The sequence below is a fragment of the Pyxicephalus adspersus genome, chromosome 11 (assembly GCF_032062135.1).
Source record: "Pyxicephalus adspersus chromosome 11, UCB_Pads_2.0, whole genome shotgun sequence".
Classification (NCBI taxonomy): Eukaryota; Metazoa; Chordata; class Amphibia; order Anura; family Pyxicephalidae; genus Pyxicephalus; species Pyxicephalus adspersus.
Window position 1 is genome coordinate 26,415,482 of NC_092868.1, and position 13,322 is coordinate 26,428,803.

Consider the following 13,322-nt stretch of genomic DNA (forward strand, 5'->3'; position numbering starts at 1 on the left):
CCAACTCTCTGGAATGGTCTTCCTCGTCCTATTCGGCTTGCTCCTACTTTCTGCTCATTTAAAAGAGCACTCAAAACCCATTTCTTCAAACTTGCCTACCCGGCTTCTTCTGTCATTTGAAACCATCACTACTTCCCACACTACATATCTCACATCCTTTGTGTGTGAAATTCCCCCACCTACTAGATTGTAAGCTCTTCGGGGCAGGGTCCTCTCCTCCTGTATCACTGTCTGTATTAGTCTGTCATTTGCAATCCATATTTAATGTACAGCGCTGCGTAATATGTTGGCGCTATATAAATCCTGTTTATTAATAATAATAATAATAATAATACCCTTAAGAACAGTGAGTACCTGAACTGCAGGTATTTCCTGCTTCTTCTGCAATCTTCAGAAAGGTTTATACAGTCATGTTAAAAAGAACATACATTCCCTTTCACTGCTTAGATTTTTCATATCAGAACAAAATACAAATCATTTGGTCTTTATGACGTTCTAAAAATTTTATATAACCTCAGGTGTCAACAACACACAACAAATGCCACTGTGTCATCCTTTGACACAATTTTCTTCAGCAAAAATGAAGCCGCAATAGAGAAGCCATGTATGATCCTATCAGTCTTTCACATTGTTGTGGAGGAGTTTTGGCACAAAATATTGCTTCAGTTTATTCCTATATTTGGCCTTTTGGCTATGAACAGCTCTCCTAATGTTCTTTCAAAGCACTTAAATCAGGTCTGGACTTCGACTGGACCATTGCAACACCTTTAGTCTTTTATTTTTCTGCAATACTGTTGTAGAATTGCTGGTGTGCTTGGGGTCATTGTCCTGTTGTGTTAGCCAATTTTGGCTAAGCTTGAACTTTTACACAAAATGCCTCATTTTTGACTCATGCCTTGGTAGATAGACGAATTTATGATTTACTCATTGACTGAAAAGTGTCCAGGTTCAGTGGTTGCAAAATAATCACAGATCATCACCCCATCACCACTGTGTGACAGCTAGTATAGCTGATATTCTGTGTTTGGTTTTTACCAAACATGGAGCTGTGCATTATGCCAACAGACCTCCACTTTGATCTCATCCAAAGGACATTGGTCCCGGAATCTTGTGATTTGTTCAGATAAATTTTTGCAAACCTAAGCCGTACCGCCATACTCTTTTTAGAGAAAAAAGGCTTTTCCCTGGCAAAGCCTTTTTATTAACCATAATTGTTTAGTCTTTTTCTAATTGTACAGTCATAAATTCCAACATATTATTGACCCAAAGCACACCGAGAAGACAACACAGGAGTGGCTTAGGGACAACTTTGGGAATATCCAAGAGTGGCCCAGCCAGAGCCCTGACATGAATTCTATCAATTATCTCTGGGGAGACCAGAAAATGACTGTCCACCGATGGTCCCCATCCAACCCGACTGAGCTTTAGAGGGTGTGCAAAGAAGAATGGCAGAAAATCCCCCAATCCAGGTGTGTAAAGCTTGTTGCATCAAAAACAAAAAAGACTTGAGGCTGTGTTGCTGCCAAAGGTGCTTCAACTGCTTCAAGTACTAAGCAAAGGGTCTGAATATTTAAGATATTTCAGATTTTTCTTTTAAATAAATTTACTAAATTGTCTAAATTTATGTTTTCAGTTTGTCATAATGGGATACTGAGAGCAGAATATTGAGGGAAAAAAATTAAATTGTATTTAACATCTGGCTGTAACATAACAAAATTGAAAAAAGTGAATACTTTGTGAAGCCCCGGTATATAAAAGATTAGTCCTTTATGTTTAGAAAAAACAAATTTATTGGAGAAAGAATGTGCATAACATCTATTTTAGATATAGCTGTATAGGGATTTACAGAGCATTTATATTTATGTTGGATTTCTGAAAAGAAGGACAGGTGCCACATACAAGAATGGACCAACTAATCCAAATTAAAGTGATTTCCACTGCCATGGTTGTACCAAATGCAAGGTTAGACCAGGATCTTTGAATTGTAAAGAAAACAGATGCTAAGAGTAGCAGATGAAGATAAGTGAAATCTCTGATCACAAAGAGACCAAATCTACAATGAAAGACTCACAGGGGCTAAAAGATTTGTGAATAGTGAATTAACTTTTTGGTTGTCACTAGAACAGAAGCAGAGGGGATATCTTCCAAATTGAACTCCAGCTGCAGTACCAACTATCTAAGAAAGGATTCGATATAAAAGATGTTAAATTTAAATTTAATTTTTTTCCCCTTTAACTTTATGTGTAATGAACAGGAGGTAAATAAAGACCTCCTCATAACAGACAGTTAAAATACTTCTGGAAATGGAGTTTTTAACCTTTCACAACCTTTCCAGTGTTGTTAAGCTGCTACAAAATGTTTACTGATTTACAAAAAGTTGCACAGGTAAAATAATAATACTTTAATTATGTAAGGATTGTAATATAGTTATGTAACTGCTATTTTAAAATATGGGCTGAGATAAAAATGTGAAAACATGGATACAATGTATGCTGAATATAGGATGGGATTTTTTTGCACCAAAAGTGGTATTGCATTTTAAATCCTTAGGTTATATTCAAATTACTAGGCAGAGAGAGGAATGGTATACCTATATGTCCTCCTTTCAGTCATTGGGTTTCCTTAGTTTAGCCACACCAATCCCACCTGCATGCCTTTGGCTGCCTGTTGTATCATTCAGCTAAGTTGTAGTTTATAGTTTTAGTAGTTTATAGTAATTTTTAGTAATTTACTCCCCCCACTGCCATAATTTCCAGATGACTTAATCAGCTTCATTGTGAATAGAGTTAGGGAGTAATCTAGAATGACAGATGTGGCATGTGCAAACTACAAAAAAAATGGATAAACAGAAAGAAAGAAAGAGAGGGGCTTTATGGCTATTCTTTAAGTGCCTATATTTCATGTAAGTAGTCACAAGTGCAATATACATCAAATGTCCAACTCCAATTAGGGTATCATGGGGTGGAAACTGCTAAACTATACATTGGAAAATTCTAACTCTACTATGAGCTGTGAATGTATTAAGCGAATAAGCTGAAAAGAACGTCTTGTTACCCGACTCGTTTCGCCTATTTGGCTTTTTCAGGGGTATAGGGTAGACGTTAATGCTTTGTTGTAGTGGTAATGGCTAGAAAAACAGCAGTCAATATGGTAATGAATGGGACACTTTGCTTGTGTTTGAATTACTTACATATTTTAGAAGAATGCCATACAAAGTATTGGTAATAGTACTAAGAAAACTGTGTCCTGAGATTGAGGGGAGAGAAAGAAGCCACGCTGCTGCTGTGTAAAGTGATCAAAGGGCTGTGAAGATAGACATTCCGCATCTACAACTATAAATGACAACTAACCAGAACTATTCTTCAGGCAGTGGAAGATATGTCCGCAGGCTGGCGGAGCCCAAACTGAACATGCCCAGTGGATGGAAATAGAGGAAGTAGGAAAAACAATTTCCCCTAACAAGTCTCTTCTCATTTGTATACAAGTAAAAATCAATTTGGCTAATAAACTTCCTACAACTGCACATAAATTATAAGCCAATTCTCAAATGCAACTTTTTGTAAATCCATGTAGAAATAAAGTTTTATACCGGGACAGTGGAAAGGTGGGGAGAAAATTGTAAAATAATTTAACTATAAACAGCAAGATATACACCAGGCTGAGATATGCTGCCAATAATTAATCAGATTTTTTTTGCCAGACAAATTAGTAAATAAAAACTAGTCCAAGACTGACCCCATCCTGGTCATTGCATGCCAGTGGTAAGTTGCAGACATAACACACCAAGGCTAACAGAGATACACATGGCTGCCTTCCCATCTGATGTCTCGGACCTCACTGGCATGAATTCTGTTGCAGTTAAAACAGAACTTTCATATAAAAAAAAAAACACCTACTTTTGAAGAGCTCTCAATCCCTCGACAATCAGATTCCAGTAGGTCCCTCATGCATAGGATCAGTACTTTATTTTTACATTTCAGGAAAGCCCCTTATGACACATGCCCGACAATGAGCATGTGCATAAGGAGCAGCAGGCAGCCTTGTGAGATATGTGATGTATGTATCCCAGGAGGTAAATATGATGGAGGGGAGGGATCTTACCCCCCAAAAAAATAATTTTATAAAAGGGTTAGTCACCCTTATATACAATGCTAAAAATGTGATGATAGGTTTGCTTTAAGACTGTAAAAGGTAATACCACAAAATCTACAAGCCTAAAAAAAATTAGTATTAGGGAGGAATGGTGGGATTCTGTCCAGTAGCATGAACCACCCACCTAAATGTCCTCTCACAACTTCCACTCTTTCACATCTAATGCTGCGTACACACCTGCAATTTTTCTCATTGGAAAGGATCTTTCACGATCCTTTCCAGCGAGAAAAGACTGCACGATGCATGAACGATGCTGTACATACAGCACCGTTCATGCTCTATGGAGAGGGGAGGGGGAGAGCGACGGAGCGGCACTTTTGTAGAATAATTTATTCTCTTGACATGAAAATCTAGTGAAGCATGCAAATGTAGAAAAAAGCTCCTTCTGCGCATGCCCGACATTAGGCATGAGCATAAGGAGCAGCCAGGAGCCTCATGGGATATGTGATGTAGGTATCCAACGAAGCTCTGTGCTCCCATTCTGTCTTTATTACTGCAGCAATAAAAACAGAAGGGGAGGTACTTCACTTTTTTTTTATTACTTTACATAACCCTTTACATAAAAGAAATGTCTAACCTTGTATGTAAACTAAAAGTGTTGGTGATAAGTCTGCTTTAGGATATAAGTAAATATATGGTGTTTACAGTGATATGGACCAGTGTTTTTGATATAAAGTAATAGTAAAATAATGAAGGTCCAAGCAACTACAAGACTATTTAATATGATACCATGATTGTTGGCATTACTACACAACATTACAATGGAAAAATGGTGATAATACAGGCAGTCCCCGGGTTAGGAACATCCAACATACAGACGACTCCTAGATACAAACCGGGCTTCCCTGCTCACTCTGTGGAGGATGGAGGCTTGGAGGAGGGGCGGTTAGCCTTCCTTGCAGAAGAAATCTTTATGAATGTCTAGGCTCCATTAAAGTTTTTTTTTGCTTTGTTTGTGATTAACTCACAGTGAGGATTTTATACAGTAACTGACACCTCACTGCCTATTAATATGTTGAGACAAACATCTGTCCTAATTGCATTTATTAAAATAATATACCTGTTCTGACTTACATACAAATTCAACTTAAGAACAAACCCACAGTCCCTATCTTATATGTAACCCGGGGACTACGGTTGTCCAGAAACAAGCATCATAATTTCTATTTTTTCCTCATCTGTTTGCTTGCTATATTTGTAATTTGTGGATATGAATACCAAACTACTCTTCTATTTCTAAATCCCACTATTTGAATATATCAAATTGTAAAACAACAGCTTGATATGTGACAAAAAATCTTTTATATATGAGATTTGATGCATATTTTAAAATGTGTATGTACAAAATGTATGATATATGAAGTGAAAATCAAATTACTTGTCAAAGTTGGAAATTAATATGTTGTTTAAAGAATTTGCTTTCATTAAAAGTTAGATTTTAAAGTGTATGTAAAGTAATTATAAAGAATTCAAGCTGTTCTTCAAGCTGTTTTTAATTAATGTGAAAAATGTACTTTTTTGGGGATGGGTCAGATGACCACAGCAGCTCTCCAGTATGTGTGCTACAGTATGAAAGGCTTATGACAACTGCAAATAGTACAGTACTGCTGACATGATTTTCTTTTATTGCTACCAGGAGTCCAACCTATGGATAGCATTGATAATACATAGACAAAGTCACAGATATCTGGAGTTTATTGCATAAAAAAAACACACATAAAGAAGATTAAAAAGGAATTTACAAATGAATGAATTCATGTTTAGTTTTATGTTTTCTGCACTGTAACTGTTTACCTACTTTTTAGGCTATTTCAGCTTTGAGATAAAATTCCAAATGGGAAAAATTAAAGAGTTATATAAATTCTATTATGACATCGGCCTATTTTCAGAAAACACCTGACAATATATACCATACGTCATACAATCTTTTTCCTGTCTTTTTTACTTCTGTACAAAGAAACTATTATACAATATCCCATGTTCAAAGCTCTAGTCAATGGAACAGCAGCAAAAAATGTGTGCTTGCTGGGACCTTGCCAGCCTAATCACCTTGCCCTTTAGACAGTCCTGATTAGGTAAGAAATTATTTGTATTTCAGTTAGAATCATTTCAGACTTTACACTAGAATAACATGTGTAGGCTGACTCTGTAAAATGCTGTTAGTGATGGTCAGGGTAGGTTAGTTTAAAAAAAAAAATATGCTGCCTGTTGGCTATTGACTTATCAGTCCACTTAAAAGCAATATTTTATATACAGATGCTGTATGGTGGTGGGCTTCCAGCTTCTTGAATACTCCAATAGACACCTCCCTGTCTTTATTCTCTACCGTTTTCCTGAGTTTTCCGTGTTCCCACCTTTGCTAATTTCATCTTCTCAGGTAGAGTAGGAAGACTTGATAATGGCCACAACACATGTTCAAACCCAGGTTATCAAGCACAGCTACATTGGTTGATCAATACAAGGAACTTAAAGTAGAACCAAAGTTAGTAATCAGGCAGATCATCATTGCAGAAGCGAACGGGCATTTCCCTTTTGCAATAACCTCTCATGGCCTATGTACAAAATAATTTATAATTCATTTGGTACAGTATATTTTTAACCTGCAAAATGACATGTAGGTAGGTATTACCATCTTGCAATCAGTCCAATAATGTAATTTGCATGCATTCTTAAAGCAGTATTTCAGTCTTTTTTTTGTACTAGGTTTGTGTAATCTCGTGCATGTCTGCATTCTTACAAGAAGAAAGTTGACAGGAAAAGCTGGTCACAATTTACTATATTGCACAGTACTGTGGATCTAATGTGAAGAAACACAATGCTGAGTGGGAAAGACAGCAGAGATAACCTTATTAATAAGCTGCTGCTCCTCTGCTATACAATCACAGGCTTGAAGATGGAAATCCTGTATCAGTGGATTGCTTCCACTTCCAGGCCTTCAGTTACCTCAGAGTCTCCTTATCATAACTTCAGCTAAATTCTGAAACATTCTTCCACCATACAAGTCGTAAATCACCAATAAAATAAAAGCAGACAAGGTAGTCAAATACAAGAGTCTATCCTACCTGACAGGATGTTTACATCCTTGGTACTCCAAGTATGTTGCTACTGGTCCATTATATACATTTATTGGCAACACATTTGCTCTATGTGAAAAATAGCTTCAGATATGTACCCCCTCATATACCCTGGTCAGTCTTCTTACATAATGCACCTGTACAATGAAAAAAGTACAATGATACCTCACGTAACTCAGCAAAGAGCTTTATTTCTAAATATTGAAAAACTAAACCATTCTCCTAATTCAAATAGGAACTGTTAAAGGTAGACTAGGTATGACAAATTTAGGAAGTCAGTTTTCAACAGAAATCCATCTATGAGAAATTCTGGTGTGATTTGCCTATTCTCACTTTTTTTCAATATCATGTATTTTTTTTTACAGAAATACGAATCCCCTGGTAAGTAGCAGCTCCTATTTTTGCAGCTGTGTTCAGCTTTAATAGGATAGGCTTAATACTACCTTCATACCTGGATGATTTCTTGATGAGAACAAAATATCCCCACAGGTCTATCTGTCACCCTATTGTTAAAGAAACCCCTCTTAAGGCTTAACTCCCTTCTTTTTACTTACATTTCTTTGTTGTCTCAGTCTCATCTTCAGCCCCATATTTCATAAGGTATGTACTATAACACTCCTCTGGAGTACCTAACATATATCTTAGGATATTAGCTATAAATCGTTACTTTACATGTGACTTGTTTGGCATATGGTTTGAAAATGAAAAGCACAGAAAAATTGGGAAAATACTTTATTAGGTTTGTATAAATCACAGAGCATTAGATCTACTGAGACAGAATGTGGATACAATATTTGGGGTAACACTTTATGGGATATTTTGCTTTACTTCTTGGTGAACTTTTCTTTTATTTTCCTGCCAACATCAGTGAACCAGTTTCTATAATAACAGAAAAGAAACCAATAGTTTATTACACACATTTTCATTATTGATAACCTTTTTTTTTGTTCAACTTATTTTTAATCTTTGCCACAATAAACCACCAATCAAGTTGTTTGGCCATTTTACATTTGTTTTTCAAATTTTTATTCCACAATTTAGTTCTGCTCAAACTAAATACTAAATAAGGAAAAAGTTTATTGGAGCAAATAGAGATAAACTAGGGGTTATTTAGGTGTTAAGCAGTAAAAAATGTTATCTAATATTTTTCTCTATACTTCTCAGGTTTCTTCAACTGACATACCGTATTTTTTGCCATATAAGACGCACTTTTTCTTCCCCAAAACTTAGGAGGAAAAGTTAGTGCGTCCTATACGACAAATGTGTTAAAAAAAATAATTAAAATATTATACTCACCCGATACCCGATCCTGCGTGTGTCTCTGCAGCAGCGTGTCTCTCTTCTCTCCTCTGCCAGCATCCTGTTTTCTCCTGTCTGTAAAGCAAAGCGAAAGAAGCCGGCACAGCGCCACCTGCTGTTCCCTGTCCTAACTGCCGTACAATAGAAAAAAAGGACAGAGTGATCAGAAGGGGAATTTGAATGACACAGAGTGATCAGAAGGGGAGTTTGAATGACAGAGTGATCAGAAAGGGAATTTGAAAGGTACAGAGTGATCAGAAAGGGAATTTGAATGGCACATGAGTGATCAGAAGGGGAATAATCTTTCAGAAACTTTTTTTCTAGATTTTCCTCCCTTAAAATTGGGTGCGTCTTATATTCCGGAGCGTCTTATATGGCGAAAAATACGGTAATTTGCAAGTCAATCTATTGAGAGGATGATGAATAAAACAGAGGTAACAGTGGGTCTTCTATTGCTATACTCTAGGTCTGAATATTGTTTATACCACTATACCATACAGTCCTTCTCTTACTGGGAGAATAAAAAAAAGCATGGAAAGTTTGTTTGCATATTTTCTGTTCTCTATGATTGTTATGATTGGCTGTTCATTGTTATCACAAGTTCAGTTACCACTCAGAATGGTTACTGATTAACCCTCTAGGTTCCTCAGCCTCAATGTGCAACACTGCAGCAACACATATGCTTACCCACGCAACCCCCTGACCAATTATACAAAGCGGAAATTTTTGAGTCTTTGACTGCTATAGTTCACAATGAAGGGTTGTTTCTGTAAATGAAATGGTGCAATACCTCGTCTTGGTGCCAAATTCACTGTCGCGAACACCTTCATAAGCATTCTTTATCTTTTCAACTCCTTTATTCACAACTCCTTTCACAGACTCTGCAAAAGAATCAAACTTCTCTTTCGCTGATGACTCTTCTGCTTGGACAGAGCTGGGCCCTGAGGAGCAATAAGTAACAAAAATAAGTACACACAAAATGAAAAACAAACTCAGCATTATTGGAGATTTATGATTCAAAATATTTTTAAATGGTGACCTTAAACAGAGTTGTAATGTGTATTTCTCAACAAATTGGATTAAAAGACAGTAAATTACCATATTCCTCAATAATAGCCTTTTCTACAAAAAATTCACTTTCTCTATAACATTCTGCTAAGGCAATAAACCAGACTTCCAGTTTGCCCTAAGTTATAAAAAAAAAAAAAAAAAAAATTACTCTGTAGTACGCAAACACTTCTTTTACGTTTTATGCTTCAAGACAGATTGTTGTTGTTTTTAGGTTGTTGTTTTTAGGTTTTCCATAAAAGATATCCATAGTTTAGCACTTTGATGGACAGTGGACTACAAATTCTTACAGACTCTTGTATCACGAACGCTGAGGCATTTACAGTTCTGCCAGAGAACCTGTAAATATACCGTATACATGTGTTGACACCTGACCATCCATCACTCTACACACCAAAACCTAATTTACAGGAGGGTCAATATACTTTTATCAATACAGTGTGTCATAGTGGAGTATTTCATGTTGCAGAGGGTAAAAAAAGAGAAAGAAGTACAAGTCTTATAGTACTGGATATTATGCAAGAACAGATGGCTTAAGCGCTGCTGCATGTTGTACATTTGGTATCTTGTGGACTAAATTTGTAACATGTCGTCCATAATAAAACTTTACAAGGCCAAGTACCAAAAGTACCAAGTACCAAAAAAAGTCTCATACCTGGTAACACAGAGAGAGCAATAATCACCACGGAAATTGCAAGGATGAGCTTCATCTTCACCACAGCTGGCAATCAAACCTGTTAAGGAACAGAAAAAAAGGAAATGGGATTTAATACAATTACTATGCAGAACCAAAAATCTGATAACAGTACAGATACCCCTTAAAATAAATTTCTAGGCAGTTATAAACACACAAAATTATGTTCAGTGTTTATTAGTGTGTAGGTAATTGGATTTTACTAGATATTGGCCATTATAGTCCCCATACAGCAGAGATTAGACAGGGCGAGAGAGAAGCCTACATGAGGGGCTGAATTAGAGGACATTCATTAGACATTGCAGCAGAATAAGAAAAATGTTAACAATCTTGACTCGCAGTCCAAAGGTGGCCATACACTATTTATAATTATGACACTGCCGATTAATGTTTTATTGATATATCAACTGAGCAATGACCGTTCTGTGACAGATCAACTGTCCACAAACTCTGTCCCACATAGGTTTGTGTAACTTAGCAGCCAATGGGAGCACTCCCCACCATTTACTATAACACAATTCTTCTAGCTCTACCAGTAAGCAGGAAGCACTCCCATTGACTCTTGGTTGTCAGAGAGCATTCCTTGTTAATTTACATTTGGCTGTCTGAGTAGGGGCATAGTTTTTGATGCAAGGAACAGACTACGTAGCCAGTGCATGTTATGCCAGGTAAACATTAAATGAAATGTAGACAAAGAATATTTATCTGGTCATACACCACTTGACCAGTGACGATAAAGAAATACCACCCCCTCTAACAGCAGAAAACAATGCAGGTAGAGTATTGGCCTATATTATACATAATCTAGCCCAATGAGCCCCAGTGATAGCAGAAACCAGTAATTATATTGATGGCTGCTTCACAAACACAGCTTTACACACTTACTCTACAATCCTTGACACCGACCTGCTTACAGTAAGCTCCAAATAGCTTGCAAGTACAAAAAACACTCGTGAGTAGCCACAGCACTGGCAATCGTCAGTTCTTGCCTCCCGCAGCATCATTTCCATAAAACATGGACATATATTACTTTTAGAATCAAACCAAATCACTAATACTTCGGTTAATATTTAATTTTATCTGAACAGCAACACTAAAAGGGAGGTAGTGGTAGTAAGAGAAAGGCTGAAAAACAAATCTTATTCATTCTTCTTATCTAGTAAAACAATATCAGCAGGACAGGGAGTAGATTGAAAATCTCATTAAATGAGCCCCAGAAGGTAGTGGAAACCTAACAGGTACTCCAAGCCTTCCCAACTTTATGGAAGCCAAAACATTTCGGCTTGACATACACAAATATAAATGTGCCAGGCTACAAAATGACCCTACTTCTCCTGTAAACCCCTACATTACAAAAACTAATCAAGACAAAGGACAGTTTACAAGTTCCTTTTTTTAAGCAATGAAATCTGACATTTACAGTACCATATATTCTCGCGTGAAGAATTTGTCAAACCTATGTGTTTTCAATGGCAGTGGTTGATTCTACATCAGAGAATGGCGTATTCACCATTTTTCAAATACAATTCTAGTATAATTCAAGTTTTGTGCAAAGCATAACACTTTTCTTCAACCTAATAAATCACCATTTGTTGGGGTCAGAATGTTTAAACACATAATAAATACCATATAACATTTCATAAGAGTGAGAATAATATAAAGTAAGGCATATGTTGTAATGTCATACTATGCGTACAGTGTTATACTATATGACATAGATATAATATAGTATAGAAAAATATTATACAAAATAATCAAATACTGTAAAAGTATTCGTATTATAATGGGATAAGATTTGTTTATAATGGATTTAAAAAAAAAAAAGTATATTATGAGTATGTAGCACAACATACAATAAAACAACAATTTACATATTAGTATAATATACATTTTCTGTGCTAAATTCAAAGAAAAGGCTATACAAAAAATCCTTACAAACTATGAACTTTGTCCTGTTTAGAGATAGGAGATAAATTCAGAACACTCACCTTGCAAGAGACAAATAGCTTCTGATCCTGTGATTACAGGCACACATCCTCTTATGTACCCAGGCCCCTCCCCCAATATATGCCCCCCCTTCACATATACCAAAAGAGTCACCACCCTCTCCTCCCATGAAGGGTTAGAATAAAGGGTTAGAATAAAATCTGTAAACAAAAGGTTACAAATAGTTGATTTGCAAATACTGTATAAAAGTAGATTAGTAAACTTAAATGGTTTGTAAGTACTTTCCTCCTAGAAGTTCAATTACACTCTGCAGTTACAAGATTTGTTGCTCTAAATGTTGGGATTGGAGAAGGTGTTTACCCCATCTGATTAATTCTATTCCCTGCAGAGCAGCCATCTGTGGCTATCTGACAGTGCTATTCTTTCCTAACCAGAGCTCCTGTGGAGCTCGTTAGGGATTCTTTGAACAATGAGCAATTTCTGCCTCCCAGATAAGTAGCCACTGGCAAAAATGATCTATATAGCTATCAATGGAACTCTTCCCACTAAACACAAGTATAGTGTTGTGCTGTGGATATAGCAGTTATCTGAGGTTTCCTGAGACTCAGAAGCTTTTTCTAAACTCCATCATGTTAAACATGGCTGAATTATTCTGTCAAAAGTTATTTGAGTAGGAGTTGCTCATCTCATGTGTATAAATCCAGCTTAAGTAGTAGACTTTGACACCCGAACTTTGGTGCTGGTGTCTTTAAAGAGATCAGGGTTAGAGATACAGGGTGGGTGAGTGTTAGGGTAACAGGAAGTATTAGAATTACATGTAAGGTTACAGTGGACATATAACTGAGATATGTTGGCTGACATTTCTGACTTGGTCAAAAAAAATACTGCTTGCCTGGTTGGTGTTCTGATCCTTTTCCTTTAATATTTTCTGAATCACAGACCCAGAATAAGGATGCAATTGTTCAACTAAATGCCACACAGTTAGACGCATGCTTGTTTTATGTATGTGGCTGAAACTACTGAAATGAAAAGATCAGCTTTACATTCTGACAATTAGCATTCTACAGAGTTCGCAAATGGAATTTTAC

The 13,322-nt window shown here is 36.4% G+C and overlaps 1 protein-coding gene and 1 long non-coding RNA gene across 2 annotated transcripts; one reads left to right on the forward strand and one right to left on the reverse strand.

Moving 5' to 3' along the window:
* Positions 1 to 1,004: 1,004 nt before the first annotated feature.
* LOC140340352 (uncharacterized) lies at positions 1,005 to 3,535 on the forward strand. The gene is made up of 2 exons (XR_011922633.1): positions 1,005 to 1,469; positions 3,367 to 3,535. It is a non-coding gene; the product is annotated as an uncharacterized lncRNA (long non-coding RNA).
* Positions 3,536 to 7,941: 4,406 nt separating this feature from the next.
* Positions 7,942 to 12,347, reverse strand: APOC1 (apolipoprotein C1). Its single transcript, XM_072425469.1, has 4 exons — positions 12,276 to 12,347; positions 10,249 to 10,327; positions 9,316 to 9,466; positions 7,942 to 8,105 (listed from the first exon to the last, which is right to left on the reverse strand). Exons 2-4 carry the CDS (start codon positions 10,301 to 10,303, stop codon positions 8,051 to 8,053), a joined length of 261 nt encoding a protein of 86 aa, XP_072281570.1. The 5' UTR covers positions 10,304 to 10,327; positions 12,276 to 12,347; the 3' UTR covers positions 7,942 to 8,050.
* Between the last annotated feature and the right edge of the window lie 975 nt (positions 12,348 to 13,322).

Bases quoted from the DNA above. Each gene is read 5' to 3' on its own strand.
- APOC1 (XM_072425469.1), bottom strand. From the start codon at position 10,303: ATGAAGCTCATCCTTGCAATTTCCGTGGTGATTATTGCTCTCTCTGTG. The intron at 9,467-10,248 runs GTATGAGACTTT...ATTGCTCCTCAG, and splicing joins TGCTCTCTCTGTGTTACCAG to GGCCCAGCTCTGTCCAAGCA. The intron at 8,106-9,315 runs GTATTGCACCAT...CTGTTATTATAG, and splicing joins GAATTTGGCACCAAGACGAG to AAACTGGTTCACTGATGTTG.